The sequence below is a fragment of the Talpa europaea genome (assembly GCF_964194135.1).
Source record: "Talpa europaea genome assembly, chromosome: 10".
NCBI classification, from domain to species: domain Eukaryota; kingdom Metazoa; phylum Chordata; class Mammalia; order Eulipotyphla; family Talpidae; genus Talpa; species Talpa europaea.
In genome coordinates this window covers 40,950,958-40,975,033 of record NC_140077.1, presented here as the reverse complement: position 1 = coordinate 40,975,033, position 24,076 = coordinate 40,950,958, and the positions used below count along the sequence as shown (strand labels likewise).

At 34.3% G+C, this 24,076-nt stretch overlaps 1 protein-coding gene across 3 annotated transcripts in view; it reads right to left on the bottom strand.

The window, feature by feature from the left end:
* The window catches only part of PPP3CB (protein phosphatase 3 catalytic subunit beta), a gene marked incomplete at both ends in the record, with an annotated part of 49,517 nt that overhangs the window by 11,532 nt on the left and 13,909 nt on the right, over positions 1–24,076 (bottom strand). For all 3 annotated transcript variants that reach the window (XM_084245796.1, XM_084245798.1, XM_084245797.1), the window contains 9 exons: positions 3,291–3,368; positions 12,191–12,316; positions 15,002–15,096; positions 15,202–15,279; positions 15,386–15,525; positions 15,779–15,924; positions 17,914–18,025; positions 21,474–21,598; positions 22,350–22,550. In XM_084245796.1, the coding sequence (XP_084101922.1) occupies positions 3,291–3,368; positions 12,191–12,316; positions 15,002–15,096; positions 15,202–15,279; positions 15,386–15,525; positions 15,779–15,924; positions 17,914–18,025; positions 21,474–21,598; positions 22,350–22,550 (1,101 nt within the window). The remainder of the gene's footprint in view (positions 1–3,290; positions 3,369–12,190; positions 12,317–15,001; positions 15,097–15,201; positions 15,280–15,385; positions 15,526–15,778; positions 15,925–17,913; positions 18,026–21,473; positions 21,599–22,349; positions 22,551–24,076) is intronic.

Below are 24,076 nucleotides of genomic sequence, written 5' to 3'. Positions count from 1 at the left end.
ACTTTGTTTCATCCAGGTTAAATCCTCAAAAATTACTGAGTATCTACCTTCATATAAATAGGTATCTAAACCAGCATTTATAGTAGACTTAACAAGGAAAATGAACTAAAGCAATACCTATCACCACTTATATTTAACACATTATATTGATACAACTTGTTTAAGAATAAAATGAAATAAATGTAAAAATGCAGGAAAAAATAATAGTATCAACAAATATGCAAATACATATTTTTTAAAGTTAAGGAAAACCAAATAAAAATTACCACAGGGAATAATTCTGGTAATTCAAGTTGTTGAGCAAAAGATAAATCCATAAATATATAATGTATTCTTTTATACAGTTTGAAAATACAATGAGAGATACAAATTGTAAAATACTATATAAGAATATAAAATCATGAAGTATTAATTTAACTAGGTGTAACAGTTTTTTCCCCAAAGAAATACTACACAATTTTAAATGGAATAATCTTATATTAAAAATATTAGGTAAATTAGCTATGTAGAGCAAGAAATTAGCTATGTAGAGCAAGAAATCTTTACCTTAGTATAAAAAACTAAACATTATTTAAAACTTCCCAGATTGACATGGTGATTTAATGTAATACCAATTAAAACTCCTACTATATACTTCAAAGAACTTAACAAATATAAAACTACGTGAAAAAATTAGTGTTATAGGCCCAAAATTATTTCAATCATTTATCTCATCAATACCTATAACATTATCGTCATTTTGAAGATGAAGAAAAACTGAGGTTCAGAAAGGGTAACCTGCATTAAGGCCACAAAGCCATTATGAGAAACTAGAATCTGAATCCAGATCCAGTCTGACAACAGTGGTAGCAGAATAGGGAAAAGAAATATTTAATTAAAACCATTTAAAATTGTTATGGAAAAAAAGGACAATGAAATATAGAAGAACTGAAAACTTCTACATAAACATTAAAGGTGAGAATTAAAATAAGGAAAAATAAACATTACTTATTAAAGTAATATTGTCCAAAATAAACTGATCTAAATATACTTAACTCCAATTAACAAAACAACAAATGAAGAGCACAAGCAAATCTCTGCCTGCCATCAATCAAAAATGGCAACAGCAGACACGTGTACATAGTCACTTTGTACTTTATTTTTTTTAAAGATTTATCTATCTATCTATCTATCTATCTATCTATCTATCTATCTATCTATCTATCTATCTATCTATCTATTTATTTATTTATTTGTTTATTTGTACAAGCACTGGGTACAGTCAGAAGTGCGGGAGGGTGAGAGAATTTACCAGAGCCAGAGCGGGGAGCAGAGCAGGCAGAAGGACCGAAGTACACTGCTGAGGGGAGCAGCGGGCGGCAGGAGAGGTCTGCGCGCCATGTGGGACCCTCCTTCAGTGGCCGGGGAGCAGCCGGGGATCGAACCGGCGCTGCAGAGGCTGCGGGCAGCTTCGCAACCCAGCGCTCAACCGCTGCGCCACCGGGGAGGCCCAAGTACTTTATTTTTTTTAAGGGAGATAAATTTTTTTTTTAAGATTTATTTTTATTTATTTATACAAGCACAGGGTACAGTCAGAAGCATGGGAAGGTGAGAAAATTCACCATAGCCAGAGCGGGGAACAGAGCAGGCTGACTGAAGTACACTGCTGAGGGGAGCAGCGGGCGGCAGGAGAGGTCTGCGCGCCATGTGGGACCCTCCTCCGGTGGCCGGGGAGCAGCCGGGGATTGAACCGGCGCTGCAGAGGCTGCGGGCAGCTTCGCAACCCAGCGCTCAACCACTGTGCCACTGGGGAGGCCCGTCATTTTGTACTTTCAACACAACAGTGTTTGTACTTAAGTTCTTCGTACTTAAACACAACAGTGTTTAAGAGTCAAACATGCTTTTAAGTAGAGAAGCTGCTATATAACTTCACTCAGATTTTACTTGGTAAGTGGTCAACTGAGATGGACAGTTTACCCAATTAGATAACTATACTGTAATTTTTCCCTTAGCATCATTAGAAATCAAAGAAATGTAAATTAAACTAATTTACTGCTATATAGCCACCAGACAAAATAATGGCATTGTGGTCTCAGGTAGGTTACTCAACCTTTCTGAACTCAGTTTTTTCATCTTCAAAGTAAGGTTATGTTATAGGTATTACAATAATGATTGAAGTACACAGCCCACTAACTTTTTCATATAGTTTTCTACTAATTTGGCAAATTCTGTGAAATATTTAATAGAAGCCTTAATTATCACTAAATCAGTATCTAAATCTAGGAAGTTACAAAAAAATACTTAGTTTTCCAACTCAGTTTCAGATCTTCTGGCACTTCATATTCTAATTGTTCTGCAACATAATCTGGAAGTTCATAGCTAAAATAATGAAGCTAGAACTCTTTTATATTCTTTAACTCTATAATTCTCTTCAAGAAATTTATTCCAAGAAGAAAATGAAAACTATTGTACAGAGATATTTATTGCATGCTTTTCAAAAGAATTTAAAGCAACCCAATACCAAACAATATGCCATTAACTATGAACATATTTTACCGATACGCAGACCATGTTTAATACAAGGAAACACTTACATACTCATTACAACTATGAAAAGTACGCTACAACAAAGATGTGAGGGGAATATAGAAGGAAATAGTTTTCAGCTTGCAAAATTGTTTTCGTCTACTCGAATTTAATAATTAAATGAAAAGGTTTTAAATAAAAATTTCAAAACAAAATAAAGGGACCTTTGTTTTTATGGTATTAATTTATACCATAAATGCAAAGTGGGTCACAGATTTGTTGGCTTACTTAAGAAGTAACAACCTCACATAATTTTGTTTTTATGGAAAAAATGCTGCTTGAAATTCAAACTAAATGAACAAGTGGTCTCTTAGAAAATAATCACTCTTAATGGGAACAGTCTTACTACAGTTTTGGAAGGAAAAAGTTCAAGTATGTTTCTAATGCCTTAAAAAAAATACTGTACCAAGGAAATAAAGCATTTTTTATCCTCTGTTTTCTAAATAATCCATACTCATGAAGAACTACAACCTTTTAATACCTTTCAATTTTCCTTTTTTCTGTCAAATTTCCCCTTTTCCTAAAATTCACCTTCCCCATACCAACAAAAATTAATAAAATCACTAAAATTTCTTTAAAATCTTATAGTATCTGAAAAAAGTATCATTTATCAAATAACATAGTCATCTGAAAGCAATGAAAATATTTTGCAAAAGTGTGTGTTGAAGATAGGCAGTTAAAAGGTACCATTTCACAATAAAAAATAGTAAAATGAATAATCATACCATCAAACTGGTCTTCACCTTCAGTCATCAGTTCATCATCAGAGCAAATACTCAGAACATTTACCAACATTTCTGTCACTATTCAAAAAAAAAAAAAAAAAAGTTTAACATTACCTGATGATATTCAACAATCTGTATATATAACAACAATTATTTATATAAATGGTAAAATAATTTTAACCTAAGAAGATTTAACACATTCTGATAGCAGGAGTGAGAGAATAAAAAATAAAGATTTTCAAAATCAAAGAAATTTTATAGCAAATTGAGAAAGCTTTAGTGCAATGTTATTTGGTCTCTCAGGAAAAGGAGATAGGAATAGAGATGAATTACATCTAGATGTATACACCTAAAATCTTCATTCATGACACAGCATTGAAGCGTAAGGAAAGTAATCATAGCGCTGCTCCACTGTTTCAAAAAATCCTAGAGTTCAATCCTTTAAAAATTAACTCCAACAGGGGCCTCCCTCAGGGCGCAAGGGGTTAAGCACCGTACTATGAAGCAATCCACAGCCTCTGCAGCACAAGATCGATCAGGGAGAAATGGCCAGGGAGAAATGCACATGGCTCAGCAGACCTCTCCAGTCTCGCCTGCTGCTCCCCTCAGCAGTGTATTTCAGTCTGCCTGTTCTGTTCCCCAATCTGTCTCTGGTGAATTCTCTCACCCCCCCCCCACCCCATCTATGTGGCCTGCACCCCAGCTCTTGTATGCATAAATAAATAAATCTTTTTAAAAAAAAAATGACTCCAACAACTCCGCTGAAACTTAACTATAAAGATTTCTAATGACCATTTAACAATCCAATCCCTTAATTCTTTACTAGGATTAATCTTCCTTTACCATTCTATATATTTTTTTCTTTTGCCTTTGTTTCCAAGATTCTGCTCCTTTTCGCTTTGCTTCCAGGAGTCTCTACTCTTTTGATTTTCTGATCTTTCAGACAACTTTTTCCCAAAATTTGGATGTTCTCAATTCTTTCTGTGGTTCTGGTCTTTCTATACTCTCAATTTCTTGGTAATTTCATCCATTGCTATATGGTTTTAAGCATCATCTTGCTGAAGATTATTCCAGTCTATATTGCCAGTCTTAACCAATCTTCAGACTCTAGATTTCCTTGCTAGTTTTACTGTGATCCATCTTAAACTATGTATATAATGACTGTTTTCCCTGCTAGAATGAAAGTTTCACATGTGATGTGTTGTTGTGTTTACCACTGTATCCACAGAGCCTAGAATAGTGCCTGGCACATGACAGCCATCCAATAAATATCTGACAAATGAGAAAATAAAAAGGAATGGTAAAAGTAAATTTCAAATTAAAAATGCCTTAAAAATAAATTAAAATGGGGCCTCCCCTGTGGCGCAGCGGTTGAGCGCTGGGTTGCGAAGCTGCCCGGCCTCTGCAGCGCCAGTTCGATCCCCGGCTGCTCCCCGGCCACCGGAGGAGGGTCCCACATGGCGCGCAGACCTCTCCTGCCGCCCGCTGCTCCCCTCAGCAGTGTACTTCGTTCCTTCTGCCTGCTCTGCTCCCCGCTCTGGCTCTGGTGAATTCTCTCACCCTCCCGCGCTTCTGACTGTACCCAGTGCATGGATAAGCAAAACAATCAAACAAACAAATAAATAAATAAATAACATGCCTCTATAAAAAAAAAAAAAATTTTTAAAAATAAATAAATAAATTAAAATGCCTGTTAAATATTAGTCCTGGCTGTCCTGATGGCACCTAGAAATGAACAAACTCAAAACAAAATGCAATACTGTCCCTATTGTTCTTCCTACAAATATACTGATGGTATACCACTTGCCAGGCATTGTGCTTAAGCTCTGGGATTAAGATATAAAAAGCTTACTCTCTTCAAAAATTACTAACTACTGAAGGGGATATATATCTATCTATATACATATAATATATAGATATACATATACACACACCTATCTCTATACCTATATATAAAAATAGATATATAGATAGATAGATAAAGTGATAGGTGTGTTGTAAGTATGCAGAGGTATGCAAAAGATCCACAGGGCAAAGGAAGGTTTCTGGTATAGGAATCATTAAGCGCAGAAGGCAGGTAAGGCAGGTAAGTTAGAAAAAGTGTGAAGTAGGGTCTCCCCGGTGGCGCAGCGGGTTGAGCGCAGCGCTGTGAAGCTGTCTGCAGCCTCTGCAGCGCCGGTTCGATTCCTGGCCAGCCAGGGAGAATCCTACATGGCAAGGCAGACCTTTCCTGTCTCGCCCGCTGCTCCCCTCAGCAATGCTTTCAGTCCGTCTGCCTGTTCTGCTCCCTGCTCTGTCTCTGATGAATCGTCTTACAACTCTGGCCTGTACCCCAGCTCTTGTATAAATAAAATAAATCTTAGGGGAAAAAAAAGAAAAAGTGTGAAGTAGTCATACTTCAATGGAATAGTGGAAGAGAACTGAGCCCAGAGGGGCCTCCCTGGTGGTGCCAGGGTTAAACACAGTACTATGAAGCAATCCGCAGCCTCTGCAGCACGAGTTCAATCCCCGGCCAGGGAGATACCCACATGGCGCAACAGATCTCTCCTGACTTGCCCACTGCTCCTCTCGGCAGTGTATTTCAGTTGGTCTGCCTGTTCTGTTCCCCACTCTGTCTCTGGTGAATTCTCTCAATCTCACACTTCTGGCATGTAACCCAGTTCTTATATGCATAAATAAATCTTTTTAAAAATTAAGTAAATAAAATTAAAAAACAAGTCTTGCACTCAGTAAAAAGAGAACCTATTTTAAAAATGGGCATAGGATTTAAATAAACATTTCTCCAGAGAAAATATATACATGGCCAAAAAGCTCATGAAAATATAATCACCATCATTATTAACTAGGGAGATGCAGATCAAAACCATAATGAGATGCAACTTCATAGACAATATAGTGGTTGTAATTTAAAAGATACACAAGTTGGCAATAATACAAAAAATCAGAAGCATTATCCATTGCTGCCAAGACTGTAAAATGGTTTTGGAAAATAGTTTGGCAGATTCTTAAAAGGTTCAACATAAGAATTACCACACACCCAGCAATTCTAAGACCAGTTTCATTCCTAAGAAAAATGAAAACATGTCTACATAAAAACTTACACATAATGTTCACTGCTGTATTACCTGTAATAGTTAAGAAGTAGAAACAACCAAATGTCTATTAGTTGATCAATGGATAAACAAAATATGACATCCCTATAACAGAGTATTATTTGGTCATAAAAAGGAATGAGGTCCTGATTCAAGCCACAACAATGGATGAATGCTGAAAACATTATGGCAAGAAGTCAGTACAAATGACCACACATTATATAATTCCATTTTTACAGGAAATTGCCAGTATAGGCGAATCTATGGAGAAAGAACTAGTGTATGCCTAAGAGCTGGCAAGGAGAGGAGGAGGAAAGAAATGGGGAATAACTACTAATGGACACAGAATTTTGGGGGGAGGATGATGAAAATGTTCCAAAATTGATTGATGACAGTTCTACAACGCTGAATATACAAAAAAACCACTGAACCATGTCCAATTCAAATGGGCCAATTATGTGGTATGTGAATTATATCTCAACACTTATGAAAACTATAAAAAACTAAGTAGGCATGAACTTACAGGACATAGAACATTCAGGAAACTGGCTGCGCTGTGTTACGGCTGGTACACAGAGAATGTGAAAGAGAAAGGTAAGAAGAGAAAGAAGGGAAGGTCCAAAGACTTTGTGTGGCAAGTTCAGATTTATCTTGAAAGCTACTAAAAGACATTTATAGATATTAAATAGTAGTTTCTAAATATATAGTATTTTTTCAACCATAAGCTTAACTGGAAGGAAAGGCAAGAAAGTCCTAACACAGCAACAGCTAAATAAGACATCAGATGGGGAAAATGTTATTTTTTTATTGAAAAATCAGATAGATTTGAACTATTTATAAAAGCACCTGAAAGAGTTTGAAGATACAGAGGATTTAATTGATAAAATAAGTTTCCTGAAGAAGCACAAGGTAAAGGAATCTCAATTAAGTTAGAAGAATTTCCTGGATGGAAGGGTTATTTCTTCAACAAGAGAAGAATTCAAAATGAGTGCATTTATAAAGCAGGTAAATAGTAGATAAAGTTCCTGTTAGGGGTATGCTTTTTCTCTAAGAATGAGTGAAGTTGCTAAAAGAAGCAAGCATTTAAGAAAAAAATAAATTTTTAGACTATATCTTAAGGGAAATGGGAGAAAAAGCAGACTAGTAATATAAAGGATGTTTGAGTACTGTTGAGAGCCCAATTAATCAATTCATAAGGCTGTATAAATAATCTCCATCAGTGCTCTGTACCAGGTTATAACAAGGGAGAAAATGGATGGTTGGACTTCACTAGGACTAATAAACTATAAAACAAGGGAGAAGGGCCTCCCTGGTGGCTTACAGGTTGTCTCAGCACTAATACCATGACAACCTGAGTTCAATGCCCAGGAGGAAGCTAACCCACATATGGCAGAGCAGACCTCTCCTATCTTGCCCACTGCTCTGCTTACAGTGTATTTCAGTAAATCTACCCGCTCTGCTCCTCACTCTGTCTCTGGTCAATTCTCTCACCACCCATACCTCTGGACAACACCCCAGTTCTTCCACGCAAAAATAAATAAAATCTTTTTAAAAAGAGGTGGGGGGAAGGGAGTTTGAGAGTATATTAAGGAAAAGAGCCAAGAGGAATTTTACTAATAAGAAAATGGCATAGCCAAAGACCAAAGATCACAAAAAACATAAAGAGCAGCAACTGGATTGCTAGAGTAAGTTTTTTCACTAGATAATATTAATGACACCATCATCAACAGATTCAAAACATCCAAATCTTCAAATACTCTTAAACATGCGTCCTCATTAAGTCTCACTGATTCAACTTCCACAATTTTTACAGTTCTCCCTTGCTTTCCTAATGCTACCAGGGGTTTGTTGACTCTTCATGTAGCCACATAACAGGTATCTCAAAATGCTAGTCTTCCTTCCTGTCTATTTTACCAGAGTAATTTTTTTTAAATGACTATCATGCTCATATTTTGTTTCATGGGCTTCCCGCCACTTACCGAAGTTCTAAATTGTGTGTGGTGATCAAGGTCCTCATGGTCTAGCCTTGACCAAACTTGTTACTCTTTTCCTACTATGGTCCTTCATATATATTACTCATTAATTAAATCAAACCTCTCAACAGTTGTCAGAGACCTTTATGATCTCTAGCTTTCAGACTCAAGTTTGAGAAGTTCTCTTACTTAAACTTTCCTTGCCATAGTGCAATTCTACCATTCAAAGGCAAACCTTATTTCAAATGCTACTTTAATCCCTCTGATAAAAATCACTTCTTCTTATAAAACTAAGTTTATAACCATGTTACATTTTATTATAATTATTTATGTGTCTTAAATCCCTGATCGTTCCAGATTTTTGTATTCTTAGTAACTTAAAAAAACAGACTTACAAAAATCAAATGTACTAAAGGAATAAATATAATATGACCTTCTATAGAAGATCACATTAAGGGCCTCCCTGCTGGTGCAGGGGTTAAAGACTCAGTGCTATCAAGCTATCCCCATCCACACTGTAGTAGTCTGATCCCTGGCCTGGGGGCTATCCCACAGGCGCAGCAGACCTCTCCTGCCTTGCCCACTGCTCCCCTCAGCAGTGTATTTCAGTAGATGCATCTGTTCTGCCCCCTACTCTGTCTCTGGTGAATCCTCTCATCCACTCCTCACATCTCTGGTCTACACCCCAGTTCTTGTATGCATAAATAAATCTTTTTAAGAGAAATCACACCACATTGGACACTCTAGAACAGAGGTTCTTAAACTAGAGACAATAAACTTGAGGGAGGTTACCAACTCACTTCAGACCTATGAGCATCCTGAAAATGTTACATGTTATGTACCAATGGACAAATATTTGTACATGAATTTTTCTGTGTCAAAGTTCATAACATCACATTCTCAAAAGGGTTCTATGCTAAGAAATTAAGTTTTTATAGCTACTTTAATAATAATAAAAGTCTTTTAGTGATGCATTCTAAAATATTTACAGATTTAAAAAACAGCTGAGGGCCTCCCCTGGTGGCGCAGTGGTTGAGCGCTGGGCTGTGAAGCTGCCCGCAGCTTCTGCAGCGCCAGTTCGATCCCCGGCCACTGGCGAGGGTCCCACATGGCGTGCAGACCTCTCCTGCCTGCCCGCTGCTCCCCTCAGCAGTGTATTTCGGTCCATCTGCCTGTTCTGTTCCCCGCTCTGGCTCTGGTGAATTCTCTCACCCTCCCGCGCTTCTGACTGTACCCAGTAGTTGTATAAATAAATAAATAAATCTTAAAAAAATAATAAAATAAAATAAAAAATAAATAAAAAACAGCTGAGATTTGATACAAAATAAATTTGGTATGAGGTGGGAAGTAGTGAAAGGGATGTAAGTGATACAATATTGGTTATGATTTGATACTTAAAATTCATATTAGTCACTTTATCTCTTGTATATGTTTAAAGTTTATAACGTAAGATTTTTTTTTTAAATGCAATAAAAGTGGGCCTCCCCGGTGGTGCAGCGGGGTTGAGCGCCGCACTGTGAAGCTGTCCACAGCCTCTGCAGTGCAGGTTCAATCCCAGGTGGCCAGGGAGAATCCCACATGGTGCTGCAGACCTCTCCTGTCTTGCCCGCTGCTCCCCTCAGTAGTGTATTTCAGTCCATCTGCCTGTTCTGTTCCCCGCTCTATCTCTTGTGAATCCTCTCACCCTACCGTGCCTCTGGCCTGTACTCCTGTTCTTGTACAAAAATAAAAATACTTCTTTAAAAAAAAATGCAATAAAAAGTCCTGGAAAGATTAAACAACAATGGGCCTCCCCTGGTGGCACAGCGGTTGAGCGCTGGGTTGCGAGGCTGCCTGCAGCCTCTGCAGCACCAGTTCTATCCCCGGCCACCAGCAAGGGTCCCACCAAAAAAAAAAAAAAAAAAAAGATTAAACAACACTACTTTTACCTAACATGGGTATTAAACCAGCTCACAAAGCTTCTGGCTTAGGTTAGGTGAGTTGCTTCAAAGGAATAGGTGTCAAACTAGCTTTTTCAAAGTGGAGGAAAACAGATACAATTTGCTGCTTACTCTTCACACCAAAAGAAAAGTTTTAATTAGAATCAAGAAGTAGCTAAGCTATCTAAATAGCTAACTTACTTATGGAAAAATTATAAACTATGAAGTTTGAGAAAATTTTCTTATTGTGTTCAACACTGGTTAGGATTCTAGCTGGGTATAATGTACAAAATGGTCAAAAGATCTGAATACTTACTGTTATATAAATAAGTTAGATGATTCAGTGGGCAAAAGAAGAATAAAAGATTACTTAGAGAGAGATTTCAAATATAGGAACACTGATAGAAACCTGATCTCCATATTCACTTATAAGAGGTCCATGAAAACAAAATTTTCTCATCTTTCAAAAGGAGTTAGACTACATGACCAGTTAAGTTCATGGTGAGCTCTAAAAATCTATAATGTTTTTGATAGGCACACACATTGACAAAACTATTTCTTTTCTTGTTTAAACTCTATAGCATAAATATTTAAATTATATATCACAAAATATTTACTTGGGAGGCATCAGAGAATCAAACTAGAATCTATGAAATATTAATTTTCTTCCTACCTTTATCATTCCTTCTTTCTCCACCCCACCCCACTACTCTATTACATTAAAATAGTTGAAGTTGCAGTCTTGCCTGCAGGCAGGAGAATGAGCAAGATGAATTCCTAAATTCCCTTTAGCCTGATGATGCCATGATTGAACTATTTCTCGTACACCAAAGATAGAAGGTTGTAAGTGTAATGCATCCCTTGCACCTAAGCCTTTTACTGGCCCCTTTCTCAAATGCTAAAGTGGGTAATTCTATCTCCATAAACTTAATGTCGCTCTACTGAGTAACTTCTGTAGCCCAAAGGCAATATGCAAAAAACCTATTTAACAAACATAGTTTAAATATTAATTATGAATTTTAGAAGCAAAAATTGCCTTGGTGGCAGTAACATAAACACATCTCAAACAGCAAAGAACATTTTGTAACATGGAAGAGGTGAGAAAAAACAGAGAGGGATATAGAACGAAGTGTTTCATAATATCTGTACTCTCATACTGTTACTTTCCACATATGAAAACTGAGGCATTTGCTTCGTAGAAAAATTCACACTAAAATGGAAAAAAAGAACATGAAAAAGCAAGGAAATCCTAAGAGTGCTATAGATTTAGAAAAAAAGAAACAATTTTTAAGCAACATTTATGTTCTCTTGAAGCCTGTTAAGTATGTATTAAAACATACATCCCTCTATCAAAGAAGCATTACCACTAAGATTATACACATTTTAATTTATATACATTTTACTTTGTACAAAATTATATAGATTTTGTATTAAAATTATATATATTTATAAAGGAGAATAGTAAGTTAGAATCTGAATTTATCTTTAAAATATTAATCAGAGAACCAAACTGCTATAACATTTCCCAGAGCAGTTAAATTCCCCCATGAATTACTGCAGCATTCCCAAAAGTGGTATTACACCATATAATAATGTCCATTCCAAAGTTATCTCTCCATTCCCTTCATAAAAAGATTTAAGCTAAAGAAAAAGAAAGAAAATCCAACAGCTGAAGACAACATCAGGCTATTTATAAGTCTTCTTCCAGTCCCCCAGACACCCTCACATGGGGGCTGTAAACAACTAACTAAAATATCTTTGAAGCTCTCATATCCACACCCACTGACACAAGTAGAGCTGTAGCCACAGTGAAATTAGACTTTAGTTTCCTTTAGCAAGTATGTGTCTGCTCTAGTAAACTGGAGTAAATGTTCAGTAAAAAAACAATCATTTACTGTTTAAAGTAAAAATCATACCTTTTTCGCCAACAAATGGTAAGGACCATGTGAAGACATCCATAAAATTGGGCAACCAGTAAGGATGTGGAGAACAGTTAAATTGTCGAATATTCATCACATTATTTTCATACTTTAATACAGCAGCTGCAAGATAAGTTTGCATGACAGTGTAACAGTTTGCCTTTAGCTCCAAAAGTCTAACACAAAAGCAGAAAACTATCTTTTTTTGGGGGGTGGGGGGAGAATAAAGGGATGAGTGGAATGATGGCTAGTACGGAGAAGAATTTATTTTTAGTAATAACACACTTTTCGTTTTTAACACTTCATGTAAAGCATAAACAGATCTTCACTCATTACTAAAACTTCCAGATTCTTTCCAGAACTTTTCATTTTATTCTATACTGCAATGATAAACATGCACTTTTATTAAATCCAAAATTGTGAAAACTCAATTTTTAGAGGAAACACAGAATGGCAATGAGCAATTTTCTAGGTTTAAAAGTTCACACAAATAAGAGGAACTTAAATGGGTCTTTTTATTGCAGGCAACCTGATAAGGATAGCTGAATGATAATAAAGCAAAAATAAATAAAACCAATCTGGAAAATTTTATGTATGAACATATGGACATATTTATTTTGTTTTTATATGGGAAGTCAAGTGAAACTAGTACAAAGAAATATTTTACTTCACGTAGAACAAAATTCATTATAATATCAAAATATAAAGTTTTATAACCAAATAACCCAAAGATTACATACTCATCTTAATTTCAGATATCTTTCTAATGTCTTAGTGTGCTAATATAAATATCTTAAATTAACTGATGTAGATTTTAGTCATTAGTTATATTATTTCATAGGACACTGAGTTAGATTCTAATCTAAGTTACAGCATGTACTAGCTGTGCAATGCTTGGTAAATTGTTTAATCTCTTTCTTATAAAATAGGACTAATATTTTCATCTTGCCTACCACAGAAGTTTGCTTTAAAATAAGAAAATATATTTCACATGGAAGTAAAATAAAAGCATGTAACACTCTGTAGATTTTATAATGGTTACTTTTTTCCATTTAATGAAAAGCAATGATATGCAGATGTTAAATTCCAAGATTTGTGATTCTGGCTAATACAGAGTCAAAAGTAATATGCTTGTTTCCCTTATGAAATTCCCATGTGAAAAGTACTTTAACCTCAGAAATTAAGGGATGTTACCAATGTTTTACCTTTAAAAAAAAGGAGACAGAGAGACTCTAGAAAATTGCCTTATGGATGGAACAAAACATTATAAACATACCCTTACCAAGACATTATTTGATTTTGACAAGACAAATTCAATGGTTTGAGTTTCTTTTCTAAGTACTAAGGAAAGTGATCCCTTAACATTCTGAGTCAAACTGACAAAGGACAACTAGCAAGACAATAATCAACTGAGTACTGAACTCTGGCTCTTTTAATACTGACAAGGAGGTATGACAGTTGAGAAATTAAAGCACTGGTAGAAAAATATAACACTGGATTCTGTTTTTGATAATAGAGTCAAAATTTAGATGTTTCTACTCAAAAATAAGGCTGTACTTAATTAGCTAATCTTTATAGAAGTTCCAAATTTTATCATGCAAAATATAACTTAGAATATTTTAACACTGGCATAGTCCTTAGAAGCTGCATTAATGCTAGCTTCTAAAGATTAGCAACTCAGCACCAAGGTAGGGCTGCTGTGGTAATTTACATAGTGTTACCTTTGTGATGCATATCTTGTATTAAAGTTATTATATAGCTAGATGCTATTTTATCTCTGGCAAATGGTTTAATCTCTTAGCATCACCTCCAATCATAAAAAAATGAAACTCATTCCGTTCTTTTGAATTCACACCATGATCCATATTTAGCAATGACCTCATTACCTTTCTAAATGTACTTTTAAAAGTCTTTAACCTTCTGTTCTTTCCTATTGGCACATTCACTCAAGTCTAACCCTAGAAGCTATGGCATAATCAACTGGATTCCAAACACGTCAAGATGGAATAGGAGCTAGCTTCTTAATTTCCTCTTCTGAAAATGTGAACTACATAAACATAAGCCAAGTTCATCTTCAATGTCCTAGGCATACACTTAACTAGAATAAGATCCTTTGATATTATCTGCCAATATTCAAAGTTATGCTCCAAGTTAAATGAAACACAGTTACTATAGACAGATCAAATTTGGGAGGAAGGAGAGGGAATGGAAACCACTGGAACTGAAGGTAAAGCGAAAAAAGGAAGAAAGAGCAATAAAAAGGAAAGGGAAGAATGTGCGCCTGGATGGAAGTCAGAGCAAATGAACCAGAGAAGGCTCAAATACAGATCTTCAAGGGGCAGTGATAAGACTGTGAAGGGAAAAGTAGGAAAGAAGAATGGAAAAGACAGCCTAGATCAGTGAATGAACATAAAACAAGAAACATGATAAACAACTATACAGTGCAAATAAACAAAATAGTCAAAGCAGCAGCAGCAGCTTTATGCAAACAAAAAACATCTTGATTATAAGGGGAAAGATTTAAGAAAGGGGAGCTTAAGAAAATCACGTTTTATTTTGTTTGACATCTTTAACTGAAAGCATTCTTTCACAAGACAGCTTTTGTGAGTGACTAGTTGTGGAATGGCTATACATAAGTTTCACATTTTGGATTGTTATTTCTTGTTCTCTCCCCTCCCTTATATCTTATAGCATTTTATAATAAAATTTGGACAGTAACAGTTTCAAACAATGCCCCTTTACTATGTTTTTTTAAAGTAAATTAAAATGCTAAGTTGTTTAACAATTTTTTTATTAACAACATCTTACCTTTATTATTGTAGACATCTAAGTAATTAGGTGCCGAAAAAATTGTTATTAATGAAGGGAACCCTGTGGTTTGACTTTTTCTGTACATTCTATAGCTGCAAAACAAATAGCTTAATATGCATCGTAAAGCATCAATCATGGTTACTATGTTTGATTTGTAATTAAGGTGTTAATTTGGGTCAGGGAAACAGAATTCTTACCCTGCATCTTGAGCTTCATGAGCTCTAATAATCGATAACAAATTATTGTTTTGCAAAAATTCACACACTGCTGGATAGCTGTGGGGGAAAGAGAGTAAAATTAAGTAAAATAATATTTTTCTATATGAAGCGTATGCTATTTTAACAACTAAAATATCATTAATCTTGGAATTATTTTTCTTACTTATAAAAATAAGAACATCCTCGAACTGTATTGTGACTAAAATGTTCCTGTGATTTTTCATTTCCAAAATCTTCAGAAGGATCAGACCATAGCAAGTCACACATTGGTCCAAATGCAGGTGGCTCTTTGAATCTATCTAACTGTTAAAGAAAGAAAAGGAAATAAAAAGATAACTTACCAAAATGAGAACAGAATGATCACAGTAAAGTAGTAACAACTCTGACTACTGTCCAATACAACATTGTTCTAAATGGTTAGAAGATACTTTCTTAAAATATTAATATATTAACTTTTATCATTACCTAATCTTGACAGTGATTAAGGTAGAAGCTTTTATTCTCTACTCAAAAATGTACTACACATAGGAATCAACCTTGGATTGAATATACTTACTCTCCTAATATCATCCAGTGTGTGTATTTCTGGTGAAAGTCCACCATGAACACAAAGAAATTGTTGGTTTAAAAGTGCAGCAAGAGGCAGGCTATCAAAAGCTTCCATACACGCTTCATAGACTCTTTCTGAATATTTAATTTTACCTAGAAAAAGAAAATATTAAATACTTTAAAGTTATATCACTAAGTTGACCATTTTGAAAATATATAAAATATATATAATATACATTAAAATCAAGGCAAGAATACTATAGACACAGAAAATGGACCGGTGCTGGTCATGGGTTGAGGATAAAGGGAATTTATAGGATGATGAAAAATTTTTGTATCATAACTATGGTAGTAAGCAACTCTACCCATTTGTCACAACCCAGAACCAAAACTGAATTTTCACTGTATATACAAATTTTTTTAAAGCTAAACATCTTGTCTTATAGGAATCAGCAAAAGTAAGCAACACTATTGGTCAAAAGACAAAATACCTGCTTTCTCTAAATTTACTTTGGGGATGCAGTAGTCATAAAAAATTACTAAAAATAAATAAGTCAAATCTCTGAAAACAGCTCAACTCTTCACCTTTGCAGACCAAGTAAGGAAAAATGACAATTCTTACAGTTAAAAATAATCTGAATAGTTTTAGTCTAAGAGTTACTACTAAGTTGTTACAAGACCACTAAATTATCACAAGGCCTATCCAATTAAAAAAGAAGAAAACATCATATTAACATGTTGTAGAGACTAAAGGGTCCTTCTAGCCTACAACGAATGCTTAAAATGGACAATGAAGCAGGAGGCAAATATAAATATAAAACTCAACTAAGTCATAAGGTGTATCATGCACATTCCTTTGCTCCTTTATACCTTTAAATTCCTGGATATTTATGATTTTGGTGGGTGGTTTGCTAATTAAGAACACAAAGCTTAGTTCCTATTTCCTTTTCTAATATTGTAACATCTGAAGATGAGAAAATCTATTTCTAGCAACCAGAGATTCTAAACTGCTATCTGCTGACAGATTTGTTTACCAGTGTGGCTCAATAAAAATTTTGATTGCTTTTAGGTTAAATGTGCACTTTTCAGGTCTCATCTTATATTCATTTATGTTTCCCACCTAACCCGTTAAGTTATATGAATTTGGCATCTCTGCCATTAATCATCATCATATTTTTTCCTTTTATAGGAAGTCTGTCCAGTAATATGATTTTAACTGGTTTTGGGTCTCAATAACTCTGAAATTACTTATATTTTTAGAATTTAATTCTAAGACTCAATACAATCATGAAATCCTTAAATGCAGTTTTGTTTTTTCAAGGTTTCAATTATATGCAATCAAGGTACAAAAATATTATATCCTAAGATATAGTGAAAGATCATAGTCACATAACTTTTATTACAGTATATTGTTATAATTGTTCTATTATGAGTTATTGTTAATCTCGATTATGCCTAATTTATAAATTAAACTATCACTGTTATGTATGTATGAAGAAAAAAAAGTATAAATGTGAAACAGTAAAAAGTATAAACAAATCCTCAGTTTACGGAATCCACTGAGGGTTTTGGAATCTATCGCCCGAAAACAAAGGAGAACTACTGTATTAACAAGCACACAGCTATTAAGTGTGAAAAAAAGATCAAATGTTGCTCTGTATCATATGGTTGCTATAGTTATTTGAGAAAAATACGGTAAATATTGTAGATTAAAATTTCAATTCCTTAATACATGTATGAAACAGTCTATAATAATGACTGAATAAACAATTTGTTAAAAATATTCATGGGAATGCATCAATAATGGGAGACAAAATCCCCAACGAACAACTTTTTTTTCTTTTGATTTTTACTTTCTATTAGAAACATAAATTTAACATTAAAACTATATATAAAGGTCAAAACTGTTCCCCAGTACAATTTGTAAAAGTCAAACTTAATAGGAAACATTGAAATGAAAACACTTGAATAAGCTGCCATTAAATGCCAGAGAGCTCTTCACAAACGTCCTTAAAACCTTATGTGTTCGGACACAAAATTTGTTATTATACATTGCACTGTAAAGTCTTCGTAATTCCTACTACTTAGATCAATCCAAAAGAATACTGAGGAAGTGAAAATATGTCCCCTGGCAGTACTCACATTCCTGCTTAAAGGTAAAATATTCAGTAAGGTGTCTGCATTCATGGTTGCCTCTCAGAAGAAATAATGTGCTTGGGTATAGAATCTTCAGGACCCATAAATATAAGACACACTGCAAAAAGAAAATGTTCCCAGTGAATTTATCTTGCATTGTTGTTTAACTAATTTTGCTTCTTTTCCACTAAACCTATTACCCTTAAAATTTCTAATACTCTTCAGTATCTTCTCTCTGTCCCTTACTAAAACATAAGTTTCATGATTCTTGGGGACTGGGTGATATTAATCACTTCTGATTTTATACTTCAAGAAAAACACAATAATTATTTGTTGAACAAATGAGTAAAATAATCTATTCAATTATTTTGATTTATAGATTGCTGTAAAAACAATTAGTAGAGACTGACCTTCTTAAGCACATCAATAAAATAGTAATATCAAAAATAATAGCAGTAACATTTATTAAATACTTATAAAGTATCAAGCACTAAAACCAGCCTTTCATTCCTCAAACAACCCAATGAAGTATGTTAACATTATCTCTATTTTACAAATGAGGAAACTGAAGCAAAGCGCTTAAGTAACTTGTCTGAAATCATCAAACTTTTAAACAATGGAGACAGAACTCTGATCCTGTGATTTTAAGCACCATGTCATGCTGCCCAATGAAGGGAATAGTCACATTTTATGTTATTAATGTTGAATGTTGTCTCATATAAAGCAGATGCTTATTATCTAAACTGATTCAAGGATGTACTTTTTTAAATAAAAAGAATATTTAAATACACAGACAACAAATGTTTTTTTCCAAATCACTTTAAAACAAGAAACAGACATTTTACTTATTTCATTTAAAAAAAGGACAATTTCATATGGAAATAAAGATAGTTAATATAATCACACACAAAAAAACTATTTTTAACAAGTTAAGATGTACTCCTATGTGTAATTATTCACAACTTCATTTTATTCACAAGAAAAAAATTAATTTTTTTTGCACATTTTGATTTGTTATTTCCCTTTAATAACAATAACATATATTAAGAGTCAGCTACAAAGCCTGCTAATACAAGGACATAACATACCAACAAGTTCAGTTACCAACTACATTTCCCAAATTGATCATTTTATATCAGTTAATTATATTATTAATCTATATTATTTAATAATATTGTTTTGTTTCTGTCAAAGGTCCCAATTTTTGTTAAGAAGGACCATTTTCTAGTTTTCTTAAAGTCTTGAGTGATGACTGAGAAGACTGATGATGAAATGATGGATAGAAGGAAGACCAACTCAAAACAAAATTCTGAAGGGAATTTGAGACCCCTGAACTCCCCTCCCACTGAGAGTGATAGCATTCCTCAGAAAGGAGGCTGAAAACACTGAAAAGGGGGATATAATAGTAGCAGCACAGAAATTCACCAGGAAGGACTTCACTATCTACTGAGAGGGGTGGTTTAACAGCACAGGCTTGCAGTGGGTTGCCTGGTTGCACTGCTGAAGAACAATGTGACCTTGGGGGCAAGTTACTTAACTTTTCTAAGCCTCAGGTTCTTCATCTATAAAACTGATAAAATAACAGCACTTATTTCATAATGCTGTTGTGAGGATTATTTTTTTTTAAAGGATTTATTTATTTTTATACAAGAGCTGGGGTACAGGCCAGGGGCACGGGAGGGTGAGAGGATTCACCAGAGACAGAGCAGGGAGCAGAACAGGTAGAAGGACCGAAATACACTGCTGAGGGGAGCAGCGGGCGCGACAGGAGAGGTCTGCTGCGCCATGTGAGATTCTCGCTGGCCGGTCGGGATCGAACCCGCACTGCAGAGGCTGTGGACAGCTTCACAGCACTGCGCTCAACCCGCTGCGCAACCGGGGAGGCCCTGTTGTGAGGATTATTAACCAATGCATGTTAAATGCTTAGAACATATTAAATGCGCAACACAATTATTTATGGGTAGAGTTTTTTACCCAGTAATTTTACCTCTAGGAATCCATTCTACAGAAATAATTAGGCAAGTATGCAAAGAGGTATGACTGACATGGCTCAATGAAACATCATTTGTAATGTCAAAATACCAGGAATACATTTAGTGTCTAAAATAAAGAATTTATTAAATTTGTTTATCCAATGGAATATAATGCAGTTATTAAAAATGATGCTATAAATTTATATTTACTAAATGGAAAGACATCATAATCTGAGGATGTATGAAAAAGCAAACACAGAACAATATTATAATGTGGACCCGTTTACATTTCAAAAAAGGAGATATATATATTTATATATATACATTAGAAAATACAAATTGTTCTATATTTACCTTATTTTTTTTAAGATTTATATTTATTTATTTATGCATACAAGACTGGGGTGTAGGCCAGAGGTGTGAGGAGTGGATAAGAGGATTCACCAGAGACAGAGTGGGAGCAGAACAGGCAGATCTACTGACATACACTGCTGATGGGAGCAGCGGGCAAGACAGGAGAGGTATGCTGCACCATGTGGATTAGCTCCCTGGACAGGGATCAAACTTATACCACAGTAGCTAGTGATAGTTTGATAGCACTGAGACTTTAACCCCTGCGCCACCAGAGAAACCCTTAATTTTATTTTAAAAGCATATAAAGACCAATATTATAACATGGTCCTGTTTTCATTTCAAAAAAGGAGATACAGGGCCTCTCCAGTCGTGCTGTGAAGCTGTCCACAGCCTCTGCAGCATGGTTTGATTCCCTGCCGGCCAGGGAGAAACCCACATGGTGTGGCAGACCTCTCTTGCCTTGCCCGCTGCTACCCTCAGCAGTGCCTTCAGTTCATCTGCCTGTTCTGCTCCCCGCTCTGTCTCTGGTGAATTCTCTCACCCTCCCATGCCTCTGACCTGTACCCCAGTTCTTGTATAAATAAATCTTAAAAAAAAATTTTAAAAAAGGAGATATAGAGATACATATATTAGAAAATACAAATTGTTCTATGTTCACCATATTTTATTTATTTTAAAAAAGTAACAGGAACAAAAAGAACCTTCTACAGTTAAGTGATATTAATAGGCCATTTTAATGCCTGTTGAGTTTTTTAAAACAAACGATACTTTTATTTTTTAAGTATGCCACGCCATGTGGGTATCTCGGCAGCTGGCATCGAACCTGCACTAGAGGCTGCGGACAGCTTCACAAAGCTGCGCTCAACCACCTGTGCCACCATAGAGGCCCTCAGTTAATCTTTTTTTCATGTAGGTTAGCACCTTTTCTTATGCATTAATGCAAGAGTGATAAATAGTATTAGCTCCTTTGGGCCACTGAATAACAGAGAAATAAAGACCCCTCAGTTTGCTTACAATTTCCATTGGAAAAAAACGGTAATTGTAATTATATAAACAGAGTAATACATAGAAAATTATTATGACAGTTTAAAAAGCAGAAGAGGAATAAGTAGTAGCTTGTCTCAAAACTTCAGAATTTGCAGAGGTATTAAAAATAAGGAATTTATTTTAGTATGAATTAATGGAAATCATCTATGTTAACACTTAAGAGCAAATCAAGTAACAGTATATCATCATTACCTCTATACTAAAATAACCTCTGTCCACATAATCACCAAGGAAAAGGTATCGTGTATTAGCAGGTGAGCCTCCTACTTCAAAAAGTTTCATCAGATCAAAAAATTGGCCATGGATGTCACCACACACTGAAACAAGAAGATTATTAGTTATATATATATATATAAAAATCCTCTAGCATAACAAATTTTACTTAAATTACTATCTCTTTTACAGAAGAGATAATGTATCGACATCTAAGAATGAAGTTGTCTATAAAGAGTCATGATAGGGTTGATGTGTACCCAAGTGTTCATGTGCTCAAGATTGATAACAAGCTATACCAGAAATAGTGAAATCTGTAGTCTGTGGCAAAATTTTCATTTAATTTATAAAGCTCCTCAAACAAACAAATAAATAAATAAATAAAACATGCCTCTATTAAAAAAAATAAATAAATAAACCTTAAAAAAATTTATAAAGCTCCTCATTAGGAAGCTAAGCATGTGTATAGGTCTTAGGATGACAAAATTATAATGGTGGCAGTAACATCTCCATTGTAATTCAATACTTTCTGTTCTAAGTTATCCTCCTTGGTACCTGACAGCACATTGAGGTATTCGCCTCAAATGATTAAAAGCAAAGTATTTATTGAATCAAATTGAATTATGGCCAACATAACTGAAAGCATATCAGACTAACTTGCATTTAGATTATTTAGGATCTTGTTTATTCAATGAAGATGGGAAAACTAAAAAAAAAAAAAAAAAAAAAAAAACTTTCAGAAAATAATTTGGAAATTTAAGAAAATATATTAATTTCGTGTATGATATGATTGAAGAGGAAACAACTAAATAAAGGTATAACAAAAAAAAAAATCCAAAACATAAATAGGTATACCTGTAATTGGAGCTTCTACTTCTATCATAGTTTTCTCTCTCCGAAGGATGGCAGCACCCTCATTGATAATTCTAAGTGCAATTTCTTCATCTACCCGACCTTCTTTTACTAAGTGGTTCTTCAAAACATCAACCCTGGGTATCCCATCCATATCAAATACTTCTTCAGATGTCAAGCGATGTGTTGGGGGGAAAGGGACAGCTGTAATTTTTTTAATTAATAAAAAAACTATTAATATGCTAACAAAAATCTCAATGGATCTAAATAAAAGAAAAATAGAAAGTTGGGTATTTATTGGATAGCGATGTTAATCTTTTAAAAGCTTTTTTTTTTAAAAGTAATCAAATTATATATTTTTTACTAGCCAATATATAACATGTTCTTTGCTGAGAAGTGAATTATCTCACAAAATTAAAAGTTCTTTCAAGATAACTAAAACTTTTTTAAGTCAAAACATTTTTTGGTAAAATTCTCAAAACATATTATAAACCCCTCACATTAAGTTACATGTAATAAATACAACTTAATACTACATAAGCCCAAATAGAAAGAAATCCCATATATAAGCTGATCTACAATATTCTTAATAAAAATATAAAAAAACAATGTTTTCTGGTAAAGTTGAACACAAACTTAGAAGTATATAGAAAATCAAATTCTTACTTATGAAATTAAAATGTATTTGTAGATGAACAAAGAGGTCTGAAATAACATTAACAAACCATGCTAATTTGGAAATATTAGTTTATCACCTACCTTCATATTTCACAAAACATTTTCATGCCCATCTTCAAAATCAGTGTATTCCTTATTACTGGAGTCACTTTTTGAGTCATCTAATAATTCCCAAAAGCAAACCATCTTCACTTCCATTTAAGCTGTCTCAGATATAGCACCATCACTGCAAATTTATCTTAAGCCACAGTTCCCATTTGTCTTTTTTACTCATGTAACATATATGTTATATTCATGTAGTATATAGATATGTTTTACTCATGTAGTATATTTATGATTTCCACAATCCCAACTGATCTGTTTTTTTTTAATTTTTTTTTTTTAAAGATTTACAATCACCAACTGTTCTGTTTTAAAGTGTTAAAAGGTACTTGTTAAATGGAATGGAAAATAGGAGGTTCTGTTTCAATGGTAATCTAAAACAATTCTGAGGGCACATAAATAGGAAAAATTACTACATAGCTGTTATATTTGATTTCTCCCCCAAACCCCCCCTTTTTAAACTAGATCCAACAAATGACCTCTTTATTCATTCAAAAGCAGCTCAGATTGAAGTAGTTTTAGGCTCTTTATTAAATAGTAGTTTTTCAAAACAAAGAAAGTGAGAAATTTATAGTAAGAGTATGTACAGACTCAAATTAAAGGTAGCTCCTTTTCAAAAAAAATCTTCAGAAAAAACTCACTTTATGTTTGAGCATACAGGTAGACAGTATTTTCTTTCTTTTTTTTTTTTTGGTAAAGACAGTATTTTCTTCATGTTTCAGGGCCATCTGTGATTATTAATTATCATACAGAGAGCTGAAAATGTTTTAAGACCAAGTGCTACTTCACATTTCAACATAAAGTAACTCAAAACAGGAGTTGGGTAGAATTATATTAATTACCTAAGGAAGAATAATAGACACATTCTCATGTGAAGAAAAAAATTTATTAAGAACTCAATACTTTAGAAATGAGATAAGAATGAGACAGAAGGTATCAACTATTTCTAA